Consider the following 26,855-nt stretch of genomic DNA (forward strand, 5'->3'; position numbering starts at 1 on the left):
TTGAGCACACACACCATATTCCTGCCTCCTGGCTTCATACGTTGAAAATACACACCAAAAAAAAGAAGATGCATTACTCCAAACCAAACTTGGAAAAATTTTTAAGAGACATAGATGACTACAATTTAAACCGAGTCTTTAATTGAAAGAAAAAACGGTCATCTCTCCCATCAGGCCCATCCAGGCCAATCACCCATCCACCACAGAACCGATCTCTTGGACCTTACCTCAATCCACTCTCCGATGCAAACCCACCCCATCAGCGGTCCTCACCCATACCGCTCATGAGTTGTGTACCTCTGCCCACTCCAAGCCTTCTGCGAAGGCCGCCGTCGCAACAAACAAAAAGGTCAAATTCCAGAAACCGTGAAAATCTTTTATTTTTCCTCTCATCTATTGTCTGCTTCTGAAATTACCTTATTACATCGAGGATTGAACTTTGCCCCAACCGCATTGCCTAACTCCTTCACTTTATATAAAGATTTGAACAGCTTCATTAGACATCTTACCCTCAAGCGATTTTACAGCATCCAATCATCTAAAAACACCACCATACCCACCACTACCAACCCCACCTCAGTAGATCCATTTAATGAACTGGACCTAATTGGACAAAGGCTACTAGAAGAATTGTACATCAGTGATGATGATGAAGATTTAGCACCCTTCACACAGCATCCCTCCACTTCCCCCGGTGAGACATACCGAGTTCAGACCAAAATCCACTTTTAATCCGGTACAAGCAAAAGGTCATTATCTGCAAACTTTCTATCAGGTGTTTTTTTTCAGAAACCAAAAACATGTGCAACCACAGGATATCAGCCACGGCCAAACAGTCCAACCTCACCCACGTCGAGCAGCAAGCCCTTAAGGACCTTACGAATAATCTCAACATAGTAATAAAAACGGCTGACAAAGGAGGAAGCGTAGTGGTACAAGATAGGACAGACTATCTCAAGGAAGCACATAGACTATTGGCCGATAATACCATATACATCAAACTTCACATGGATCCACTACCAACCTTCATGAGAGAGGCAAAGTCATTAACATCGCAAGCAAAGGAGGATGGTATTCTTGGCAAAGAGGAATACAGCTTTTTTAACAGAGATCTATACTCCACACCATATTTCTATCATATCCCAAAAATACACAAGAACCAGTACAACCCACCAGGGAGACCTATTGTGGCAGCTATGGACAGCATAACCAACCCATTTTCTCAATATATAGACCAGTTCCTACAGCCACTAGCTCAAGGGCTCCCTTCTTACATTCGAGATGGGAGTTCACCTTTTGGAACAACTGGAACACTAAACCTGGGAACCCACCTACCTGTGGACCTCACTGGATGTAAACTCACTATACACATCTATCCCCCACCACATAGGGCTCAGAGCGGTCTCGGAATTCCTGATGGAAGATTCCGTACTAAACCTACAACAGACTCAGTTCATAGTCGATGCCACTAAATTTTGCCTTGACCACAACTACTTCAAATTTGACGATGAATTCTACTTACAGGTCAATGGCACAGCGATGGGGGCACATTTTGCCCCCAGCTATGCTAATTTAACAATGGGACTCTGGGAAGCCAACTACATCTGGCATAACAACCCATATCATTTTTTATGGGAGGTACATAGAGGACATTATAGTCATCTGGGATGGCCCGGAACCTACTTTTCACAAATTTGTCACCCATTGCAACAATAACAACTATGGCCTCACCTTATCCTCAGTACATGATTCTGTCCAACTTGCCTTTCTTGATCTCATGCTATACCATGAAAATGGCTAAAAATTAAACAAAACCCACAGCTGGAAATTAATTTCTACTCTACAGCAGTTGCCACCACCCCAGATGGATTCAACATATTCCAAAAAGCCAATACTTCAGATTGCGAAGGAATTGCACCAAGGGGAAGGACTACATGGAACAAAGTGCACTACTAAAACAAAAATGTACTGAAAAGCAATTCCCAGAACCCCTTTTGGATGAAGCCTATACCACATATTTAGCAGGCTCTGAACAGATGAAAGGAAGAATACAGGATAACCCAGACAGTGCCCCCCTTTTTGTAACACAGTTCCATGCCAATTTCAAACAGATGGAAAAAGTTCTAACGAGGCCAATACTAATGGATGACCCGCATCTCAAAGACATCTTACCGTCCAAACATAAGGTAGCTTATAGGAAAGCCAAAAACATCAAAAGCCTGGTAGCACCCAGCAAATTAAAACGTACACCAGGACCAAATGACACCAGACCATGCCTCATTCCCTTTATAGGCATGTACCAGTGCCGCAAAACACTCTGTCTAATATGCAAACATGTGACCCACGGACAGAAGGAATTCAGAGTAAAAGATCGCCCCTACCCCATAAAGAATTTCTTTAATTGCTCCACTGAGTTCGTGGTTCACTGCCTTTCCTGCCCCTTTGGCTCATATTATGTGGGTCGGACAATCCGTGCCTTGTGGAAACGATTCGGTGACAAGCACAGCATCCCTCATCATTTCCTCAAATACCACCAGAAGTCATCTTTTGGGCCTCAAGGTATGGATCATCGAATCCATCCCCAACACTTTCCCAACAGCAGAACGTTTCAAACGCTTGTGCCAGAGAGAAACATACTGGATTTATACCCTCGATACTTTGGTTCCCGGGGGCCTAAATGAAGAAATAGAAACCAACACACTAGTATAACCTTCAATACTGCTGTTCAGGTACACATATAGATCTCTGTTTGTTTTGACATCTATAGCCACTGGGTATTTTCCCATGCTACTATCCCTCCCCCTTATGCATTGGTGCATCTGAAAGAACACTGGTCTCCTGGTTTTAGTTCCAGCAGATCCGAAATATTTTTTTTACATAGATTTTTTTATTATCATTATTTATCATTATTATTTTTATTTTTTTATTTGTATTTATATTTTCATTTATATTTTTTATTTCTTATTTTTGTTTACATTTTTATTTTTATCTTTATTTTGAATTTCTTTTTTATTTTCATTGTTATTTTTATTTTTTTACTTTTATTTTTATTATGTTTATTTTTATTTTGTTTATTTTTATTTTATTTTTATTTTTATTTTTATTCTCATTCTCTCTTATCTATAGCATTACCAATCTAGCCTCCATCTCTTACTTCTTATTTTTTATTTATTTTTTTATTTTATTCATTTTTTTATTTTCTCACCATGTGCGTCTACACATACAAATATATGTAATAAAGTTTCCCAGACCACCTCCCATTATTCCATCTATGGAACATATCTTTCCCCCTTTGCCTTTTAACACATGTTGACACACACAAACTGCTATTTCTTCAGTGGACCACAGCCCACTTCTTCCACGCAAGCACACATATACAATTCGCTTTGGCCTTATCTTATATTGCATCCTCGAACAGTTTGTATTGTGCCTTGCTTTTATCTAATTTTATTGTTTTTAAATACAGTGTATAAATTATAATGTGCCCATACACAATACAATAGCGATCTCCAACTGTGGAAGCTAGGACACAGGAGAAACGTCCTCGGTCCTATTTAAATGCACCCCTAACATGGCTCTAGTAGGCCTGAAGAAGGAGCGCATGCTCCGCAAATGCGTCACCTTGGCAACCCCCCTGCACCCGGAAGTCGAGCACAGGAGAAGCCGACGGACAGTTTGCTGAGCCGTGGAGAGGCTAACACACATCAGCCGCATCCAAGGATCGGGAGCCGCCGAGGCCATCTTGAAGTCTTCCTTCCTTCCAGGGGATTCTGACATTAGGATTGATTATTTGAGCCAGAAGCACACTCTATACTAAAGTGTGAGTAACTATGTTGTTTCTTCTGCCATAATAAACACTTTATGCTGCACTCAGATGGCGCTTTTTGTTTTCCTCCAGTTACTGAACAAGCCCCTTATTGCTTGAACATAGAGCAGCCGTCACATGAGCCAGCACCCTTCTCCTATCAACACAATAATAATTATTGCATAAGACTTGCCATACATTGATGGATTTTGATGCACTTTTTCCTTATGAACTCATACCCGTTGCATCAGACTTGTCATGCTTATATGATCACACATGCATTAATGTATGATATTATTTGCTCTTGGCCACCAGCCGTATCCCATCACCCACAGGGACCAGCACAAATCCTCTTTGCGCCAGTATATTTTATTTTTGTTAAACAGTAACACTGTCACCCGAGTGTAACAATGAACAGTAGTATAAAATCAGTTATGTCTAAACCCCTAGCACTAAACTGCTCAATGGTACAAGGGTGGCCTTACTAGCCCTAAAGCGGAAGGTCACCAGTTGGGCCCAAATTGGGTAACAGGAGATGGTATGTGGGTAGATTTAGTAAAACAGGGACAGTCCTTAAAACGGACTTCTACCCAAAAGTGGAAGCCCTGCTTATCTGCTTCCTTCCCCTCTCCGGAGCAACAAGTTTGCCCCCCCCCCCTGCTTCCTCCGCCGCCGGGCCAGTTAAAAAGCACAGCAAGCTTTGCGCATTCGCAGTAGGGAACCAGCTGTAAAGCCAAAAGGCTTCACTGCTGGTTTCCCTTACCACGAATAGAGGTTGCAGCCCCCGAGAGACGAAATGAAGATGGGCTGGGGTGCCGAAATCGCAGGATCACTGGACAGGTAAGTGTCCTAATGTGAAAAGTTAGCTGCTACAGTATTTGTAGCTGGTGACTCTTCTTTTTTTCGTGGGTGGGGGGCCGAACTCTGCTTTAAGATAACTCTTCTGCCGGCTAACATTGTGGCCCTTTGAAGTGTTGATGCACTTTAAGAGTATGTAATGTGTCTGCATCCAGTTAGGGTCCGCGTAAAAACTGGTATAGCCTTTAGCTCAGTTGTAAGAAAGGCAAGAGAAACAAAGATTGAAAATGTCAAGGTCTTACCTTGCCTTCTTTTTGGCAGCCATCTTGGACATGTGCAAACTGCTGTCTTTTATAAACTTTTTAACTGTTTGCATCATCACTTGCCTGCTGCCTGGGCGTCACTCAGTGATGATGTTGCACACCGGACTATATATATCACCTGTTGGCTTGCAGTCCTTTGCCCTTGTGTTTATGCTCCAAGGTGCATCACTGCTAGCAGTCTTCTGTTCTCCCTGTTCCTCCTTGCATGACCTGGCTTGGCTGACCACTTTCCTGGCTCTTAATTCCGCATCGGAAGGTGACCCAGCATCAGCAGACTACCCGCCTCTGGACTCGACCCCAGCTTGGATGACTACCTGCTTCTAGACTCGACAGTGCAGATAGCGGGTTGACAACCCTTTCACCAGTCCTGCGGCACATCGTTGGTAGCAGAGGAAGCAGGTCTCTTTGTAAGTCTCCAGAGAACAGCACTGGGGATGGCGATTAGTATGCTTTCTATCTCTCTTTTAAGGACAGTCCTACAACAGCGAAACAGATGGTGTGGCTGTACTCTGCTCTTTGGTAGCGATGGCACAGGATACAGGTTCCTACCTTAGCTGGGATCCCTGAACAAATGGATACGCTGCCCAAGATGTTCGCACTCTCTCTCATCTGCCAACTGCCCTGAACTCTCTCAAGCAGTCTGGCATCATTCCCCCCTCCTCTCCCCCAGAGTCCTATGACTCCTTGGGAAATGTTCAGTAGTTTAATGTTTTGAAGAACACGTGATCAGTCTCGATGAAGATGCTGATCTTTAAAAGAGGTAAACATGGACAATTCCAATCTTCTGGCTTCCTGTAACACAACAACCCAACTTTAAATCAGATATGCCATAGTATGTCAAACCTCAACTGACTCCAGTTATAATTTAAAGGATAAAAAGTACAGGCCCTCAAAGACCAGTTGAGTAAATGCTGGTAACTTTTGTACATAGGTCCTCCAGAGAAAGATAAATTCTAGCCTCATCTGACTCTAAATATAATCCAAAAGTTAAACAGAACGGATCAAAGTAGACCAGTGGGATAATCACTGGTAACATACTGTATGTTCATGTGTTCTCCAAAGGTGGAAAAGCTTGCAAGGTCCTTTAAAGGTGGATGTAGGATAGTCACTCTAGTTGGTTGAATGGACTTCTTGACAAGTTCATGTTTAGGAGGCTGTGTCTCCACCTACATTCTTGCACAATGACTGGTATTGATGGGTCTTTTGAGAACTTTCACTATTAGCAAGGTTGCTGGTGTGATGCTTGAGCTGTCAGCTTCATCAGTTTGGATCTTAACGATCGTGTCTGTATCTAATATGCAACTTAGGTCAAGACTCCATTCAGGAATGTAGAAATCTGAAATGCTGGCTGGGATTTTCCTGGTCAACTGTCAAAAATCTAGTCTCCCAGCTGTGGTAGTTTCAGATGTTGTCTTACTTATGCCACTATAAGATGATTCTCTAATACAGACTTGATCACTAACAGAAAGTCTTGTTGTCAGAGTGCATATTTCTTTTGAGTTCCTGAAGCATGAGATATGAGAGTTGAAGAGGACTGTCTTGAATTTCCTCAACAATGGTTTTACAACTGTATTTAATAGTTAAACTATGCTTATTACTTGAGCAAGGAGTGCCGATAACGACTTAAGTCAATCCTTTAGGCATAAGGGCCATTACGAGGATCATTTATAGACTTATCTTCTACCTTGTGATCCCTTGGGACCCTCTACCCAGTAAAAGCATGACTTGGCATCTTTTTTTTAAGTGGTGGGATATAACTAGTCAAATCAATGAAGGATAGATATACAGTAAAACCTTGGATTGCGAGCATAATTCGTTCCGGAAGCATGCTTGTAATCCAAAGCACTCTTATATCAAAGCAAATTTCCCCATAAGAAATAATGGAAACTCAGATGATTCGTTCCACAACCATTTATTCATAAGTCCTTCAGTTTATAGTCCATATAAAAAGATTATAGCATTGCGATAGGTTATATAACCATAAAATGTCCATCCACAAATAGCCCCTTCCACAAGGGGATAAGAAGCAAAATCCAGTAGGAGCTACAGAGTATCAAAGAGAAGAAAGGCGCCTCTAAGTGTAGCAATATGGTTCCATTTAATGAAGGTACAACATTTAGCAACTCACATGGTTAATGAATAAAACAGGCACACCTAAGTATGCAGGCATCCGGGGTAAAGCTGTCCACATGGACTATCTTCTGCACCGCCGGCTGCCGGTCTGTAATCCTGACCGGGAAGACCACCCTGCAGTAAAGGGATCTGAAAGTGAGGGGCAGCATGGAAGGGATGACGTTGATGGCGGTGCAGAGGATGGTCTATGTGGACAGCTTTAGCCTGGATGCCTGCATACTTAGATGTGCCTGTTCCAATCATCAACCATGTGAGTTGCTAAATGTTGTACCTTCATTAAATGTAACCATATTGTTACACTTAGAGGCGCCTCTCTTCTCTTTTATACTCAGCTGTGACTTGAAGCTACTTGTATATCAAGACATCGCTTGTAAACCAAGTCAAAATTTATTTGAAAATTTTGCTTGTCTTGCAAAGCGCTCTTAAACCAAGTTACTCTCAAACCAAGGTTTTACTGTATGTCCTTTGGTGTAGGGATTTTCTCTATGTCATATTGACTCTGTATTTGACTGCACTTAAGTGTAGAAAGATGAATTCATTTAGTTCCTTTTATGTCTAAGCAATTCTTTCTGTGTTTTTTTTTTTTTCTATACCAGGACATATGTGCCGAGTGTAGGGCAGTCATTTTTCAATTATATTAAACTAAACATACATACAGTATCTCACAAATATGTGTACACCCCTCACATTTTTGTAAATATTTTATTATATGTTTTCATGTGACAACACTGAAGAAATTACACTTTGCTACAATGTAAAGTAGTGAGTGTACAGCTTGTATAACATTGTAAATTTTCTGTCCCCTCAAAATAACTCAACACGCAGCAATTAATGTCTAAATCGCTGGCAACAAAAGTGAGTACACCTCTAATTGAAAATGTCCAAATTGGGCCCAAAGTGTCAATATTTTGGGTGGCCACCATTATTTTCTGGCACTGCCTTAACCCTCTTGGGCATGGAGTTCACCAGAGCTTCACAGGTTTCCACTGGAGTCCTCTTCCACTCCTCCATGAGGACATCATGGAGCTGGCGGATGTTAGAGACCTTGCGCTCCTCCGCCGTTCATTTGAGCATGCTCCACAGATGGACATGGTTCCAGTGATTCATGTCCTTAGTCTGCTTGTCTTCAGCAAACTGTTTGTGGGCTTTCTTGTGCGTCATCTTTAGAAGAGGCTTCCTTCTGGGGTGACAGTCATGCAGACCAATTTGATGCGGCGTATGGTCTGAGCACTGACAGGCTGACCTTCCACCCCTTCAACCTCTGCAGTAATGCTGGCAGCACTCATACGTCTATTTCCCAAAGACAACCGCTGGATATTACACTGAGCACGTGCACTCAACTTCTTTGGTCGAACATGGCAACGCCTGTTCTGAGTGAAACCTGTCCCATTAAACCGCTGTATGGTATGGTCTTGGCCACCGTGCTGCAGCTCAGTTTTAGGGTCTTGGTAATCTTCTTATATCCTAGGCCATCTTTATGTAGTGCAACAATTCTTTTTTCAGATTCTCAGAGAGTTCGTTGCCTTGAGCTGCCATGTTGAACTTCCAGTGACCAGTATGAGAGAGTGAGAGCGATAACACCAAATTTACCATGTCTGCTACCCATTCACACCTGAGACCTTGTAACCCTAACGAGTCACATAACACTGGGGAGGGAAAATGGCTAATTGGGCCCAATTTGTACATTTTCACTTAGGGGTGTACTCACTTTTGTTGCCAGCGGTTTAGACATTAATGGCTGTGTGTTGAGATATTTTGAGGGGACAGCAAATTTATACAGTTATACAAGCTGTACACTCACTACTTTACATAGTAGCAAAGTGTCATTTCTTCAGTGTTGTCACATGAAAAGATATAATAAAACATTTACAAAAATATGAGGAGTGTACTCACTTTTGTGAGATACTGTATCTACATTACAAAAAAAAAGATAAATATGCCTGGTTAAAGTATTTCCTAAAGGACAACTAAAGATATCTACCAGAATGCGTGCCATTTTATAGCATAGGGTGATACCAAATACAAAGATAAACAAGTCGTAGTGCTGAACTACCACTAGATATCAGTATACTTTAGAACATTATCAATATAATGTAGTTGAATGCACAGCAGAAAAAAAATCATGGGTGGGACAGAACATATCCTTTCTTCTAGGACAAACAAAACTTTATTTTGGAGATATATTGTCTTCCAAAACGTATTTTGCTTGTTATGCAACCATAGACAAAGCATAAGGCTGCATTCACATGTCAGCTTATAATCGCGGGCAGAACCGCCGCGGTACCGCCCGCGATTCGGAGATTTATTGCAAATCGCGGGACGCCTAGCGTTGCCCGTTGATTTGCAATAGCCCCCCAAACGCCGAGCGATGTTGCCGCGATTTACGCCCGCCGAATCGCGGCAACATCGCGCAAACAAAATCGCGGGACGCAATACGCTCCAAAGAAGCTCTTGTACTTTTTTGGAGCGTATTGCGTCCCGCGATTTTGTTTGTGCGATGTTGCCGCGATTCGGCGGGCGTAAATCGCGGCAACATCGCTCGGCGTTTGGGGGGCTATTGCAAATCAACGGGCAACGCTAGGCGTCCCGCGATTTGCAATAAATCTCCGAATCACGGGCGGAACTGCGGCGGTTCTGCCCGCGATTATAAGCTGACATGTGAATGCAGCCTAACAGCTAATAGTGTTAGTTAAAAACAAATAGTGTTCATGTAAATAAAAAGTATAATTTTTTCTACAATTTGCCCTGTTTAAAATGACTCTAAAATGATTATGCAAAGCATTACAGTGTTATTTACAATTAAAATAAAGGTTTTTTTGGGAGGACACTAAAAAAAACATTAACATACACTCAAATAAAAATGACAAATATTAGAATAAAATAAATAAATAAATCAGCAGGAAAAAGTGTAAGGGGGAAAGGGGCAGAAGGGGTTAATTATGATTGAACTGACTAAAGTAAGGCTTAATAAGGGGTTAAATAGTAACACATTTTATTAAAAAACTGTTTTTTATTTGTCAGGTTGCTTTAACTAACATCATATGCAAAACAAAGCTCACCTCTTTGATCTGCAGATGAAAGGAAAAGAGTAAACACAAAAGTAACAGTAGTGATATTTTACTCTCTACCTTGCCTATGAATAGTGTTAATAAAGAGAGTGTCAAGAGGTCTGTTTTTTTTACAGCAGTGGCTATAGTAGCTCATGTATTTACACACAACTCCTGGCTGTAATTTTGACAGCTGCGAATTGCCGGCAGAAAGGCAGAGTTGCGGGTTTTTCGGGGTGTGTGCGGCACACCCACAACTAGTTATGTTATTAGCTACTATTTTTGCAGCGATGTTCTAAAAAGCGCCAATTTTCATAACAATTAACCACCTCCCACCCGGGCCATTGTACATATACGGCCAGGTGGGAGTCTCGTCCTTCTGATCGGAGGTTCCAGAATGCGGAACCCGGCGGCGCGATCTCGATGTGCCTGTGTCCCTCGGACACAGAGCAACAAGATGCGGCAGGAGGGCCCTGTGATTGGCCCTCCTGATCACATGACGGCTGTGTCCAATCACAGCCGTCATGCAATGTAAATACAGCCGTTGTAACGGCTTCGATCTCTTCTCCTCCTGACAGATCCTGTCAGTGAGGAGAAGAATAGGATCGATACTGGAGCCGGGGGAATCAGTGAGTATTTCTAAGTACTCACTGATCACAGGGGGGGTCTGTGCTGGTAATCAGAACATTGATTACCAGTGCAGCCCTGGGGGGGTGGGGTGCCACTAGAGCCACCAGGGATGCCCACCCATGACCACCAGGGATGCCCACCATGGCCACCAGGGATGGCAAACAGCCTACCAGTGGTGCCCTTCTATCAGTGCTTCCCACCACTGCCATATACCAGTGCTGCCCACCAGTGCCCATTATTGCCCACCAGTGCTGCCTATCAGTGCCGCCCATCAGTGCCCATCAGTGCTGCCGATCAGTGCCCATCAGTGCTGCCGATCAGTGCCCATCAGTGCCGCCGATCAGTGCCCATCAGTGCTGCCTATCAGTGCCCATCAGCGCTGCCTATCAGTGCCCACCAATGCTGCATATCAGTGCTATCTATCAGTGCCACATATCAGTGCCCATCAGTGCTGCATATCAGTGCTACCTATCAGTGCTACATATCAGTGCCACCCCATCAGTGTCTCCTCATCAGTGCCTGTCAGTGCGTCGTCATCAGTGCAGGAAAATTCACAAAATTGTATAACATAAACAAAAAAACTTTTTTTTTTTTTTTTTCAAACTTTTCGGTCTTTTTTTATTTGTGCACCAAAAAAGAAAAAACCTGGCGGTGATCAAATACCACCAAAAGAAAGCTCTATTTGTGGGGGAAAATGACACAAATTTGGTTTAGGTACAGTTTTGCATGACTGTGCAATTGTCATTCAAAATGAACCAGCACTAAAAGCTGAAAATTGGTCTGGGAAGGAAGGGGGTTTAAGTGCCCAGTATTGAGGTAGTTAAAAAGGGCCGGATTAGGAAATGTTTATCTTATAGCTATGTACTCTTAGTAGCACATTTTTGAAGGTAGAAATTGCTGTTTTTTCTGTAAAATTGTCATTTTTACAGATCGTTTTTCTGGTAATTGTATTAATGAATGACATTTGTACCTCCAAAGTTTTGGCTTTAGATATATTTTAACTAAATTTTATGGTGTTAAAAAACATACAGTACAAACAGTTGTATGGACACATTTTGTCTTTTTTTCCTCCCACAGAAAACATTCTACTGTATGGAGATCTGGTGAAAGCGTTGTTTATAACAGAGGAAAGGAAAAATGATTTGGAGCAGATGAATGTCCTGATAAAGCAAGGGAACTGGGTAAGGAGGACTGCAATCTATAATCCCACTGTCTAGATCAGGGTTTATGATATGCTTGTGTCTTAACCTCCCTGGCGGTATGATTATGTCAGGAATTATATACCAAAAGCGGTACAATTTTTTTCATGGAAATTTGGCGTTATGTATTATAGGCCTACAATTCTTAGTAATTACTGACTTAAACCTGACCAAAACAAGACTCTAGTAGACATCCCAGATGTGATAGATTTGAAACACAAACGCACAAATTATAATCGAATCAATAATATAATTTTATTATATAATATATATAATAAAATGATATTATTGATTAGATTATAACTCATGTGTTAGATATTATATATATATATATATATATATATATATATATATATATATATGTATGTGTGTGTGTGTGTGTGTGTGTGTATATATATCCACATACACAGTATGTGTGTGTGCATATATATACACACACACACACACACACATATATATATATATATATATATATATATATATATATATATATATATATATATATATATAAAATATAAATGTGTTTGGGTTTTGTGCAACGTTTGAATTTCCCTCCCAGTTCCGCTCCTATGCAGCATTGCTGCTGCAGGGAACAGAACTAGGAAGTCATCATACCGACGGACGAGCGGCGGGGATCTCGGCTGGCGGTCACAGCAATGGGAGATCATCGCTGGATCGCCAGGAGAAGGTAAGAGACAGCGCTGCGCGCTCTGCACATCCACCCCGAACGTGACTCGGGGATACCGATCCTAGCCTGAAAAATCCACCCCGAGTCACGCTCGGGGATACCGCTAAGGCGGTTAAGGCCTGTACACATGATCAGAAAATCGGATGACAAATAGCACTTTTGAAGCGATCGTACGATAATCTGATGGTTAGTACACAGCTTTCAAGAGCCGATGATCACCACAGTTCATCCTGATATATGAAGGGACAAACACGAAAATTTTTCTCGTATGACATCAGATCGTATGATTTTTCGTTTAATCAGTAGAGTCTTCATCCGAAAATACCACACAAACACAATACAATACACAACATCACTTCTGTCATACAAGAATTTTCGTAACTTTAGTAGCCTCTTTATTTTCAAAATGGAGACTATTGTGCCACAAAAAATGGACAGTCATTCGTCCGATAATCTCATCATGTGTACGAGGCATTAGGCTTTTGTCAGTGTTCTCTTGTTGTCCTTTCATAAAGATGTTATTCCAGAAAAGAGTGAACAAAAATCTAAGGGCTGGTAAGCTGCAATATACAAAATTTTTGTTCTTGTGTTTAGCTACGCTTTAACCAGTTGCGGACCGTTCACCATACATTTACTGCGGCAGGGCAGCCACTCTGTACCAGATCATGTACCTAGTATAGGGCATGCGCCCGCCGACCTGGGGGTGCTGTAATTCGATCCAACACAGAACCATCTAATGATTTTTGGCCAGGATCTGCTGATTGGTTCTGACACCAGATCACACTGATAGGCACATTACCCCCCCCCCCCCCCAGTTTCACTCCCTGTCACAGTGGCATTAGGTACAGTGTACAGATTTTTTTTTTTACTGATCACTGTATTAGGTGACGCTAGATAGCGTTAGCATCGATCCCAGATAGTGTCAGATTGCCCGCCACACATTCATTATCACATTTAACCCTCTGATTGCCAGTAACACTCACACACACACTATGCACCTCCATTACTAGTTTAGTGTCTGAATGGATCCATATCTTTGATCAGATCAGAACTATACTAGTGTCCCCAATTGTATAGTATCCCCAAAAATGCAGCATTAGCAGGATTAGCCCTGATAGCTGCCAGCACCTGCGTTTTGCCACTCCGCCCCCCCCTCCCCCAACAAATGCAGTGTCATTAGATCATTGTCACTTCTGATACACAGAAAACCACAGCGTTATCAAGATCAGGTCTGATCGCTGCTAGAACTAGCAGGTAAATTTAATTTGTAGTGGTTCAAACACTTTTCTGACACTACCATAGAAAGATCCCCCAGTTGGATCTAATTGACCTCCAAACCAAAGATTCCCCATTCTCCCCTGTTTGCAGTTATAGTCTGCTATGAAAGGATGGGTACTCGCTAATGATGAGCTGAACGCCCAGGTTTGAAGTTAATGGGAGATGATTAAATGACAACAACGTCCATTTTCTAGGCGGTTAGGCAAGGGTTTGTCAAACAAATGACATGGGGTCTGGATACTGCCCTAGGGAGCATGTACCAAAGCAAGTTAAAGTTTTAAAAAAAATGACCTGTTGGGGGAAAAAGAGATTTTAGTAATGTTTAAAAGACAACATTAAAATTTCTTTAAATACCATATCTGGGGCATATTCTGAACTTGCCTGTTAAGTGGCACATTTGTATGATGTATACAACGATCTTCAGCAAAACTGATATTTTCAATGAAAAAAATGCAGTTTAATTATGCCGGCTGCTTCATTCTGTTTATAAACAATGCAGATGGGGATTTTCTTAATTTATACCAGGCCCGTATCCTAAATGAGGATCTGGTATAGATGTCAATAGCGCCCCCCCACATAAAAAAAAAAAAATACAACAGTGTGAGTTCCCCCTTTGGATCTGCATTTCAAGGCTCAACCTAATGCAAAAAAAAAAAAAAAAGCATGGGGTTGCTCCCAAAAATCCATACCACCATGCAGCCTGGCAGCCCAGAAAAGGAGGAGGATGAGCGTGCGGCCCCCTTTTCCTGTATCATACCAGGCTACATACCCTCAACAAGGGACACCCGTGACAAGGCACCTTGTCCTCATGTTGATTAGGTCATGTGCCTCCTCCCCACAACCCTGGCACAGCGGTTGGGGTGGTCTGTGGACTGGGGGCTTGTTGGAATCTTGAATCCCCCTAAAAAAAAGGAGCCTCAAGGATCGACCCCCCTGCGTGGGGCAGGTATTATTAAAATAATTTATTTCTGACCCCTTCACACTGATTATCTCCCGGCCCTTTAGGAATTTTAAAGTTGAGAGGTGGAGGCATGGATTCAGGTTATGGATTCACTGTAATTGGCTGTCACAGCAGTCACATGATTGGAAAGCTCCTGATTGCAATATGCATCTGGAACTTACTGATCCCCCCCGCCCACTACCATGCTGACAGGATGGTAAGTTGTTTACACAGGGTTGCAGTTATGCGGCCGCTCGGCGCTAAGGCCCACCCACCAACAGGCCGCACATATGCGTACGGCCGGTGGGAAGAGGGTAAAGGAGTCTTCTAGACTCCAATAAGCCCCCCTGTCTGCAGACCCTTATTTCCCTGTGCAGCCTAGGTCCAGCTCTGCCAATTGACCATTTAGTTTGGCTGATTGCTGAACTTCTGAACAGCCAAAATTCAGTCTGAACTGGCAGCTCATCACTAGTACTCACAAAGACAGTCAGCCTCTCCTCTGTCTGATTTTTTCTCATTCTGTCCTTAACAGAGACAAGGCTGCCTGAAAGATGCAGAGAAAGTGAGTGACTTTAAAGATGTGGTCGATATCAAAGATGTTGTAACTGACAATTTCCTGTGTACTGGAGGAGTAGACCCTCAAGTGGATCCCCAGACCTGCAAAGGTAATCTATAACATTGCTAGGCCAATTTATTTATTGTTTTCGTGCTTGCCTTTTTTCCAAAGAATCTGACAGGACAGTACAAGGGAGCCGCCATTGCTGACTTGGTTTTAAAAGTGCAGTGGTCAGAGCTTTTATCCCAATCACTAGTCTTTACCCCTCTACATGTTACGTCATTGACCGTCCTAGAATTAGTGATGTGTATACCAGGTGCCAGGATAACTCGTATACACATGCCTTTTCTAACAGTCATGGACCTTGCACTTTAAAAAAAAAAAAGTCAAAAGTGGAAGTTCTCTTATTTCTATCCTGACAAATTACCTTTTCTTTTAGGAAGACATGGCTGGGTTCACCCACCCCTTTTCCTTGGAGACATCAGGAGGGGAAAAAAAGGAATAGAAAGTTCCAAATTGCCAGCAACCTTACAAAGCTCAAATGTCACTTTTGGATGGGCTTAAAAGTATTAGGAGGGCAACTTTCATCATGCTAGGACATGGCTTATGCAGGTCTTTCCAGAAATCTGGAGCTTATGGGGTTGATTTACTAATGGCAAATAGACTGTGTACTTTGCAAAGTGCAGTTGCATTCGTCTAGTGCAGTTGCTCCAGACCTTAGTAAATGAGGTAAAGCTTCAGTTTGCAAAGAATATCCAATCACATGCAAAGGGGAAAAAAAAAACTGCATTTTTTGCTTGCACATAATTGGATGATGGAAGTCAGTAGAGCTTCTTCTGCTCATTTACTAAGTTCTGGAGCAACTGCTCTTGCAGAGTGCAACTGTACTTTGCAAAGTGCACAGACTATTTGCCTTTGGGAAATTAACCCCTATGTGTCTTGCTTTTTCACAGTTCATCTTCCTTAAAGCGGAGTTCCAACCTGGATTTTTTTTTTTTTTTTTTTTTAATACCCCCGGGACAGTCAGGACTAGTACATTCCACAATGGCTAGCCTCTGATCTGTCCCGGGTTGCACTTACCTGTTAGGACAAATACTTACCTTGAAAACGTCTTGTCCAGCACTGCCATCTCAGATGTGGGCAGCTTGAAGCCAGCGAGATCCCCTTCGGCGTCTTCTTCCGCCTTCTTTGGTCCCACGATGCTCTGCGCTGGCCCCGACGTCACTTCCGGGTCGCGCGCGTCATCCCTCTACAGCTTCTGGGCATGCCCAGAAGCTGTTTAGAAGGGGATGACGCGCGCGACCCGGAACTGACGTCGGGGCCGGTGCAGGCGCAATGATTCCTGGGAGCTATGACGTTCGGCTCCCAGGAATCATTGCAGAGCCAGGAAGTGACGACGGGCCGCGGCCGAGGAAGGAGGAAGAAGGAAGTAAGGTAAGTATTTTTTCTTCGCTACGAGGTAAGTAAAAAAAAAATAAAAATATGCGATTATCCATTTCTTTTTCAGGTGACCCGGAGTGAGAAGATGGAGGTAAGTATTAAATTAGGGTGGAACTCCACTTTAAAGTCATTTGACTTCTGGTTTAGCTTTTCTTGTCTGTCATACACAACTGGCCTTATTCGATAAAGCGTGCTAAGTAGAGCAACTCATTACAATTCATCTTGTATCATAATGATTCATTCAGATTCATTGCTTTCAGTCCATCCAAAATGTATGAAGACAAAAGCACATTGACGCTTGCATTCATTATTGGATATGGCAGGCAATGTACCTATTTCAGGCAATGTAGTAGTAATAAACTCTGCTTAGCAACTTAGCAACAGTTTATCAGTTTATTTATGCTTATTTTTATCTCTTGCAGGAGATGCTGGTGGTCCTCTTATTAAACAATATAACAAGCGTTACATCCAGGTACAGTAAACCCATCTTTTAATTTCGAGGGGTGGATTGCCAGCATAGTTTTGTAACATGTTTTGCTTTACCTTGCCTCACTTTCCAGCAATCATTATGCATTGCCCATGTATTTTGGTATTTTTATTTTTTATGCCTGCAAAATAATGTTTCTTCCCTCGTGATCTTCCATTAATTGTTCTCATTACAAACCAGTGCAAGCTCCATACTTTACCGTTCACCTTTTCTTTTCTCTTCCATTTCACTTTTTCCTGCCCTCCCCTTTGCTTTGAAGGAGCACTGTCAGAGACCCTTTCCTTTCCTTTCGAATTATCAGAAAAAAAATTCATTCTTTGTTTATTGGAGATCCCCCCTTCCTGCTCAGGCCAATCTTTAGCTTTCAGTGCTGTCACACTTTGAATAACAATTGCACGGTCATGCTACACTGTACCCATATGAAATTTTTATCATTTTTTCACACAAATAGAGCTTTCTTTTGGTGGTATTTAATTGCCGCTGGGTTTTTTAGTTCTTACAAAAAAAAAAGAAAAAAGACAGAAAGTTTTGAAAAAAAAAACGTTTTTCTTATTTTCTGTAAGTACAGTTTGAAAATAATTAATTTTTCTCCTTCACTGATGTGCGCTGATGAGGTGGCACTGATGGGCACTGATAAGGTGGCACTTATGGGCACTGTTGAGGTGGCACTTATGGGCACTGATGAGGAGGTACTAATATGTCGCACTGATATGCGGTACTGATGAGGAGGTATATACCAATAATTAGTGACGTTAAAAACATTTTTAACAAACAGGAAGAATCCAAAAACGGCATGAACACAGGGGGAGCAGATGAAAAAAGTTGAAAACTTATGTATACATATGAAAACATCATCTCCTAAGTATCCCTGTGTGAACATTAAGTATAAAGGCATGCTTCATGTTCAATGTTTGTTGTCATGTTATCTTGCTTCATTAGGAGGCATTTTCATGTGTACGTTCCTACATCCCAGGTGCTGAATCACGGTTTAATCGGTTCCTCAATGAAAGATCATCAAGTTAATCACACAAGTGTGCAAGCAATTATATTAACTATCTAGAGTGTGTATAAGAAACCGATTTCCGTTATTCATCACTACGGTTATGAGTAAGCGGCCGTGTGAGCCGTGAAACGCGTTAACCTGGATTACCTGTTCCCTGCACTGTCTGTTCATCTATGATTTTGAAGAATAAATTACTTTATTTGCTTTCATCTACCTGAGTGCGGTTCCACTACTTCTATTTGCAATCTTCCGGATGACGGGTCTCACCAGCACCAGGTCGGGCTGACACACCTGAGCGGCTTTGTTCTTCCTTATCCCTGTTGATCTCCCTGATTACAGCCAGCCCGGTGAGTCCGATTTCTACACGCTACTTGGTTTCTTCATATTTTACGGATTGTACAAGACAGACAGTGCTTGCGTGTTCATCCACACACGGAACAGACATGGAAGCACCCTCTACCGGTCGGACGCTAAGACTTTTGAGCAATAATCCGTTGAGGCAGGATGCACAAGCTACCCTCAAAAAAGCTAAAGACGATTCCTCGCCTTCCATTAAAACTATCTTCCATAAACTGGAAAAGCTTATGACCAAAGAGGTAAAAGCATATTGGGAGAAGACAACATTAAGCAAATATATTGATGTTGCGAGGATCCCAAGAGGGCTTCGCATTAAGAAGTTCCCCACTTTCGATCTGTATAACGATGATCTTAAACAACAGTGGACGGAAACCCTCTCCAAATGTTCCTTTGATCTCATGAGATTAATCGTGGATTCAAAAAATTTGGAACTTGAAAAACTGCAAGAAGACATCTCTTTACTGCAAACAGAACTTTTACCCTTTAAAGAGTCTTCATTATTTGCAGATTTAGATCAAGCTTTAAATGATAAAATCGATAAACTTGAGATGGATATCATCAAGGGAAAACAAGAAAAGCTGCTCAGGGATGAAATCGACTATGAAACAAAAAATGTCTATACTTGGAAGAGGACAGGTTCCTGGCATCGCCAACATCCGATGAAAAAACGAGTCAGCTTTTCTGATCCTGATACGGTGGCCACAGACACATCGATGGCACACACATCGGATACATCAATGGACTCTAGATTGGGCAATACATCATCTACTTCAAAAAACGGGTCAAGCAAACGCAGCAGGCGATACACAAAGAAAAAGGGCAAAAACGTACAAGAAGAGGAGGCAGAAGACACCACCGGCAAATCTCGCCTCCGGTCCTTTCGGAAATTGACTGGGAAAGTCATCCTACCGGTACAAAAACAGCAAGTAACAATATTATCAATTTATCCAAGAGAACTTTAACTACTGAGGACATAAGTTTATTGTCAAAGGGCCTTAATTTTTGCCCGCATGTTCACTTTGACCCTTTTCAGACCATCTTACAGGTGAACAAATTTGTTCGTAATCTAACGCTTAAAAGGCACTTTTTCAATGATACTGACATAATGTCTAATGATGACGACATTCACCTGACCACATCTCCCAACCCTGACAGGCCCATGCTCACTTTTCGTGAGTGGTGTGCAGTCATTGAATTGGAGGATCTGGCTTTGGAAAATTTTTATCTGTCAGATGAGGTTTCTGAGGAAGGGGTTAAAAGTATCGCTCTGTCTAGCCACTCTAGCTTCTACCCTATCCAATCTCGATCACCGAACATGGATCTCTTCCAGAAGTCAGTGGAGAGAGACATATTCGGTTTAGCCATTGATACACCGTCTCCCATATCCAGATCACTTGACAATTTGACCAGCAGGGAGAGAGTCTCTTTAAAATCATTGTAGCAGGACACGTCTATTATCATTAGAAACGCAGATAAGGGAGGTGCAATAGTCATATTGGACAGTGAGGCATACAAAGAAGAAGCCCTTAGACAATTAAATGACACTTGCACTTACCAACCTTTGAAAGGTGATCCCACCACTGTCTACAAATCGGCACTATGCGCTTTAATAGAGAGAGGTTTAACCCTTGGGGCTTTTTCCACTAGGGAAGCAGAGAAACTTATCCCAGATTACCCAGTTACACCGATTTTTCATCACCTCCCCAAAGTTCACAAAGGTTTAAATCCAGTTTTGGGGAGACCAATTGTTTCTGGGATAGGATCTCTCTGTGAAAAACTAGGTGAATGGCTTGATGGTCAGTTACAAGATCTTGTATCAGAGCTCCCTAGTTATCTAAGGGACACCAAACACTTATTAAATATCATGGACACATTTTTTTGGACAGAGGACTATATCTGGATTACGTGTGACGTGTCCAGTTTATACTCCTCTATACCCCACGACCTTGCAATTATGGCCATAGATACTTTTCTAAAACAACGCACTCATCTTAGTTCTGAACTACGAGGTTACACTCTCGATGTGCTTATGTTCCTTTTGACACATAACTTCTTCTCTTTTGATGGCAGTTTTTACCTCCAAAGGTGTGGGGCAGCGATGGGGGCCAAGTTTTCCCCCTCTCTCGCCAACCTATACATGGGTTGGTGGGAGAGACCCCACATCTTTGGAGGTGACAATCCATACAGAGATCGGGTCGCTTTATATTACCGCTATATAGACGACCTGATCTTCGTCTGCCACAAGAGTGTGGATCTAGACTATTTTTTATCATACTTGAATCACAATTCGTTGAACTTGAAATTTACAGGTGTTTCAAGTACTGACACAATTGAATTCTTGGATGTTGCATTAAGCCATATTGACAACAAGGTGACAACAAACCTATATAGAAAACCTCTGTCCGGAAATAGCTTATTGCATGCACATTCTAGTCACCCTGTTCACACCATCAAGGGTATCCCTGTAGGGCAATTCCTCAGAGTTCGCAGGATATGCAGTAACTTAGAGGATTTTAAAAAACAAGCTTCTTCACTATACAATCGCTTTCTAGACAGGGGTTACCCTAGATGGATGTTGAACAGGGCTTACTATATAGCTTTAAATAAAGATCGTTCGGATCTTTTAGCAACGGGCACTTCTAATGATACATCTCATATGCAACAGGATACGGTCACCCATAATAGCCACAGAAATAGATCTAAGCTAAAAGCCACTAATAAATCTGTATCTAAGAGTTCTAAACAAATGATTCCCTCTATCACATTATCTTTGCCCTACAGCTTAGAATTTAAAAAGATAAAAAAGATCATTCAAAAACATCTACCCACATTGTACACGGATGACATTTGTGCTAATGTCCTTGGAGATGGGGTGAATATAGTAGCTAGAAGGGCTGCCACTTTGGGTAATTTTCTATCCCCCAGTCTTTATATTTCCAACAAACCCATTACATCCAGGACCTGGCTTTTTTGTAGAGGAAATTATAAATGTGGTATGACAGATTGTGTCACCTGTCCACATATCATCACTGGAGACAGAATCGTCTCCACTCATGATAATAAGACATATACTATAAAAAACTTTTTTAATTGTAACACCAAATACCTCATTTATTTAATTACATGTAAATTATGCTCTGTTCAATATGTGGGCAGAACCACTCTGAGATTAAAGGATCGATTTCGTGAGCATCTGAGTGACATTCGCACCTCTAAGTCTACTAATATAGCGAAGCATTTTAATAACATGCATCATGGCGACATGTCCTTGGTACAAGTCCAAATTATTGACCATGTCACCAGACCCCCTAGAGGTGGTGATGTTTTCAAATTATTATGTAAAAGGGAAGTTCTATGGATTTTTAAGTTACATACACGTATGCCACATGGTTTGAACTGGGAGTGGGATGTCACCCATTTTTATGAGTGACACCCTCTCCTGGTTTTTACTTCATTAATTTTTGGTGATCCATTTCTTCCCCTGTCTTCTTCCTTTTTTGCAGTCCATTTTTTGCAGTCCATTTTTTGCGGTCTATTGTTATATTTAACTCTATGTGCAATGATCTTGCTACAACAACGAATATGTTTATGCTCATATATGCTCACATATGCTTTTCTATGTATAGTGTCTTTCTCTCCGACTATGCAAATAATTGTTATACATATTCTTTTGAAATGTTTATACGTATATTTTGCAATGTTGGATTGATGTTCACGTGTATGGAACCTCAATTAACTAGATATCCATCACACATGACCATCACCCGTCCACACCATATATATATTTTTTGTATTTTTATGAGGGTGTTTCTATTTTTCCCGCTGGAATTGGGTCCTATATTCCATTGTTAGCTGGCACTTTATTATATGCTTGGCTAGTACATCATATATATAACAATTTTTACGTTATAAACTTTTCACAATGAATCTTGTGCCATGTTTAGACATTGTAATTTTTCTATTGGATTTTCTATATATATATATTTTTTTACTTTCATTATTGTAAAAAAATTTCCTTGTCTATAGGAATTTAGTGACCTTTTTCTCCAGCGGGTTTATGTACATCATGTTCACTGGAATATATCCATTTCGGCACTATGTTTATTTTTTCTTGACATGCTTCATGTTTCAGATTTCAATATTTATATAGTACTAATAAATAAAACACAATTACACATTAGCACTAACAATATATTTTCACACCGTCCACATATCATCCATTTATTATTTTTACATATGCGTAGTTTGTATTTGGCTTTTAATTGGTTTTTATTTGGCTTTCTCACCATTTGAGTTCACAATTATGCATTCACTTTTCCATATTTATGCACACACCCACTTTACTATTGTACCACTTTAGAATCTTTATATTCAATATTTTATCATCTCATGATCACTCATATATATTTTTTCCATGGTGAATCAGTTCTTCATGGGTAATTAGCACAACTCTTTTAATAGTTTCCATCGCCGATCACGGTAGGGGAACGCTATCTTGTATCTAATACTTTCTCCCAGCTTCTGTTCACTTGATAGCTGGGATCATTTATGATTTTTTCACCTTTTTATACTCACTGTTATCAGTTCACGTATATATATTATTTATTATTATATAATACTTTGTGAACTGTACATGTAGATCAATATGCATAACATCGGGTTTTTGCCTGCAGTCACTTGCATTTGCGTTTGTTTGTTTACAGTCAATTGTATTTATATTTGTATGTTTATATATACATGCTTTATATTTATATATATATAATCTCTTCAATATACTCTGCTTTTGCTTTTCTTGTGACTTCAGACAAAATATATCTGTGCGCCATGTGGTGTGGACTACATAGCATTTTTTGCATTTTTGCACTTTGTACATTCCTACATTTTTACATATATTCATGTATAGGTTCACGTATGCCTTATACACTTTTTCAGTGTATTTCACACATATATACACAGACGTGTTCATATACCTTTCCGTATTCAAATTTATTTGACCAATAATGAGAAATTTTTTATTCTCATTTTTATTTAATTGTTCGTTTTTCACTTTCCATTCATTTGTTTCTTTTTAGTCACTCACAAGTATACTTTAATATTACTTGTTTCATGAAGCATGCCTTTATACTTAATGTTCACACAGGGATACTTAGAAGATGATGTTTTCATATGTATACATAAGTTTTCAACTTTTTTCATCTGCTCCCCCTGTGTTCATGCCGTTTTTGGATTCTTCCTGTTTGTTAAAAATGTTTTTAACGTCACTAATTATTGGTATATACTATGTAAATTTTTTCTATACACTCAATGTTTGTTGTCATGTTATCTTGCTTCATTAGGAGGCATTTTCATGTGTACGTTCCTACATCCCAGGTGCTGAATCACGGTTTAATCGGTTCCTCAATGAAAGATCATCAAGTTAATCACACAAGTGTGCAAGCAATTATATTAACTATCTAGAGTGTGTATAAGAAACCGATTTCCGTTATTCATCACTACGGTTATGAGTAAGCGGCCGTGTGAGCCGTGAAACGCGTTAACCTGGATTACCTGTTCCCTGCACTGTCTGTTCATCTATGATTTTGAAGAATAAATTACTTTATTTGCTTTCATCTACCTGAGTGCGGTTCCACTACTTCTATTTGCAATCTTCCGGATGACGGGTCTCACCAGCACCAGGTCGGGCTGACACACCTGAGCGGCTTTGTTCTTCCTTATCCCTACTGATGAGGAGGTACTAATATGCCGCACTGATAGGCGGCACTGATGAGGAGGTACTAATATGCCACACTGATAGGCGGCACTGATGAGCAATGAAAGGCTGCACTGATGGGCACTGATGGACACTGATTGGCAACTAAGATGAGCAGGCACTGATGGGCACTGACTGGCAACACTATGGGCACTGATGGTGGGCACTGATGGGCATTGGTTGGGGGGACTTATGGGCACGTTTTTTTACTTTACAGTAATCAGGGCACTGATGATCAGTGCCCTGATTACCTGTCCTAGGCTCCCTTTGAGGAGGAGCCGATGATCGGCTCTCCTCGCCACATTGACAGGGTGAGGTGAGGAGAGCCGATAAACGGCACTTCCTCATTTACATGTGACCGGCTGTGATTGGACACAGCCGATCACATGGGAAAAGAGCCATGTCATTGGCTCTTTACCAAGATCGGGATCATGACGTGTCCTAGCAACACGGCACGGCCACGATCGCCGCACTGTGCGCCCCCACAGGCTGTTCTGGTGCGCCGTCATATGACGGCGTCCCACAATGAGAGCCGCACCGCTCCACCATCATTTAACGGTGGGCAGGCGGCGAGGGGTTAAAAAAAAATAATAGAAGCTGGTTGCAGTTTCTTAATAACAATCCTAACTCTAACCCTTGTTCTAGCTGTCAAAGGGACAACCCACTCAAAAGTATATACAGAGGCTCACGGCCAAGCAGGTGGACAGTATTGGTCATTGGCACTTTGCAAAATTAATATTTTTACTTACAATTTTGAAGCCAGTGCCTGGAAGCTAAGAAGTACTTTTGAAACTTGATATATTCACCAACATATTTCACAATGGGAAGAGTTGTATATATGGGAATTGCAGTTGTGGTTCAGTGCCTAAGGGTGCAACACCAAGCAATCAAAATTTGCTCATATTTTCCTTAAGTTGTTCACCTCTCCTGGCCACCCTGTGGCTAAATTCTACATGAGAACATTTGGGTATAGGGGTATGTGAGTCAGAAGACTTACTACACTGTAATTCAGAAAAACCAAAATGATCACAATTTTTCGTTTGTGCAATTGCAGTAGCTGTGAATACAAAGCATACAGCATTTTGCCTCCAAGAACATTCTAGCATTTATTTTTAATAAAATAATCACATGATACAAGAGGGCAGAGCAGCAGGGTGTCTAGTTCCCAGGTATTTTGCAATAACCTTTTGAAACCTTACTCTCTTTTCTGCTTCTACAGGTCGGAGTAATAAGTTGGGGAACAGTGAACAGCTGTAAAGGGTACAAAAGAGAACAGGTCCCTGCAGATTCCCGGGACTTCCACGCTGCCGTTATCCCCGGGATGAAGTGGATAGAAGAAATTATAAAAGATGAACTTGTATACCTGAAGTGAATGTTTCACCCCTTGTGGGCATAGAAGAACTAATAAAACTCAATGCCGGTTGTGTGATAACTTACTGATATTTCTGCCAAGACTGATATTTCAGCTTTGGATATTGGCCACCATCTTCTTAATGCACTTGGGGACTCTGGTATTTACTCTGTACCTAAGCTTCTTTCATGAGGAGCCCTCACTTTTTTTCTTGGATCTTTGCATTACTCTACATTATCCAGAGCATCAAGAGGAACTAGAATCCATAATAGCATTAGAGGGAGGAGAAAATAAGAAGCCAATGGGAAAAACTATTAGCATCCAGTCATAATTTATACAAATGTTTTGGGAGGGCTTTCCCTAAAATGGACCTATACGTTTCTGAATATATCACTCTGACACTTTGAGTGATGGTTAAAAAAAGTTATAGCAAGCTCTGAAATACTTTAAAGTTCTTGTACTTTGGCAGCCAGCTGGTCACATAATCAATGTTGTAGCACTGATCACCTGGTTCCTGCTATCTATCTAAAATCTATCTAAAAGTTCATCTAGAGCAAGGCAGGCAGTGGCTCCCATTTCGTCAACAGAGATTACAAAACTAAGTGACCAGTTATGTGGCATGCACTGAATTGAGACTGGAGTGGAAAGTATTTCAGCCCTTACATTACTCCTTATTTATCCATCTACACAAGACTATTGACATTTGTTTATATCACACAATAGGTCCAGTTTAAGAGTTAAGGCTACCAATAAAATAAAATGTATTTCTGGTATAGAGTGATAGTGGTAGACTGAGTGTAACAGCCTCACCAAGGAGATCCAGCACACAAAGGTTTCTTCTCGGACCTTCTCTTCTTCACTGGTCCAGTCATCCCCACTTCTTTAAATAGCATATCAAACTAGCAGCAGACATGATCTGTGCAGATAATCACACAAAAAATTTCCCATTAAAAGGTACAGTTAATGTCTTTCCCAAATGCATTGCTTTCTATCTCAAGCTATGATGAAGAGGGTGTTTTTGGACCCCTGAAATGTGTTGGATTTGATTTTGATTGTCCCTCTGACCCATAC

At 41.2% G+C, this 26,855-nt stretch overlaps 1 protein-coding gene across 1 annotated transcript in view; it reads left to right on the forward strand.

The window, feature by feature from the left end:
- The window catches only part of LOC309559769 (complement factor B-like), a 190,574-nt gene extending 164,395 nt beyond the window's left edge, over positions 1–26,179 (forward strand). The window contains exons 15-18 of the mRNA XM_082263204.1: positions 11,814–11,917; positions 15,374–15,506; positions 17,260–17,309; positions 25,653–26,179. Of these exons, the coding sequence (XP_082119330.1) occupies positions 11,814–11,917; positions 15,374–15,506; positions 17,260–17,309; positions 25,653–25,805 (440 nt within the window). The 3' untranslated portion in view covers positions 25,806–26,179. The remainder of the gene's footprint in view (positions 1–11,813; positions 11,918–15,373; positions 15,507–17,259; positions 17,310–25,652) is intronic.
- Positions 26,180–26,855: the final 676 nt, after the last annotated feature.

Source organism: Pelophylax lessonae (genome assembly GCF_965119305.1).
Source record: "Pelophylax lessonae genome assembly, chromosome: 7".
Lineage (NCBI taxonomy): Eukaryota > Metazoa > Chordata > Amphibia > Anura > Ranidae > Pelophylax > Pelophylax lessonae.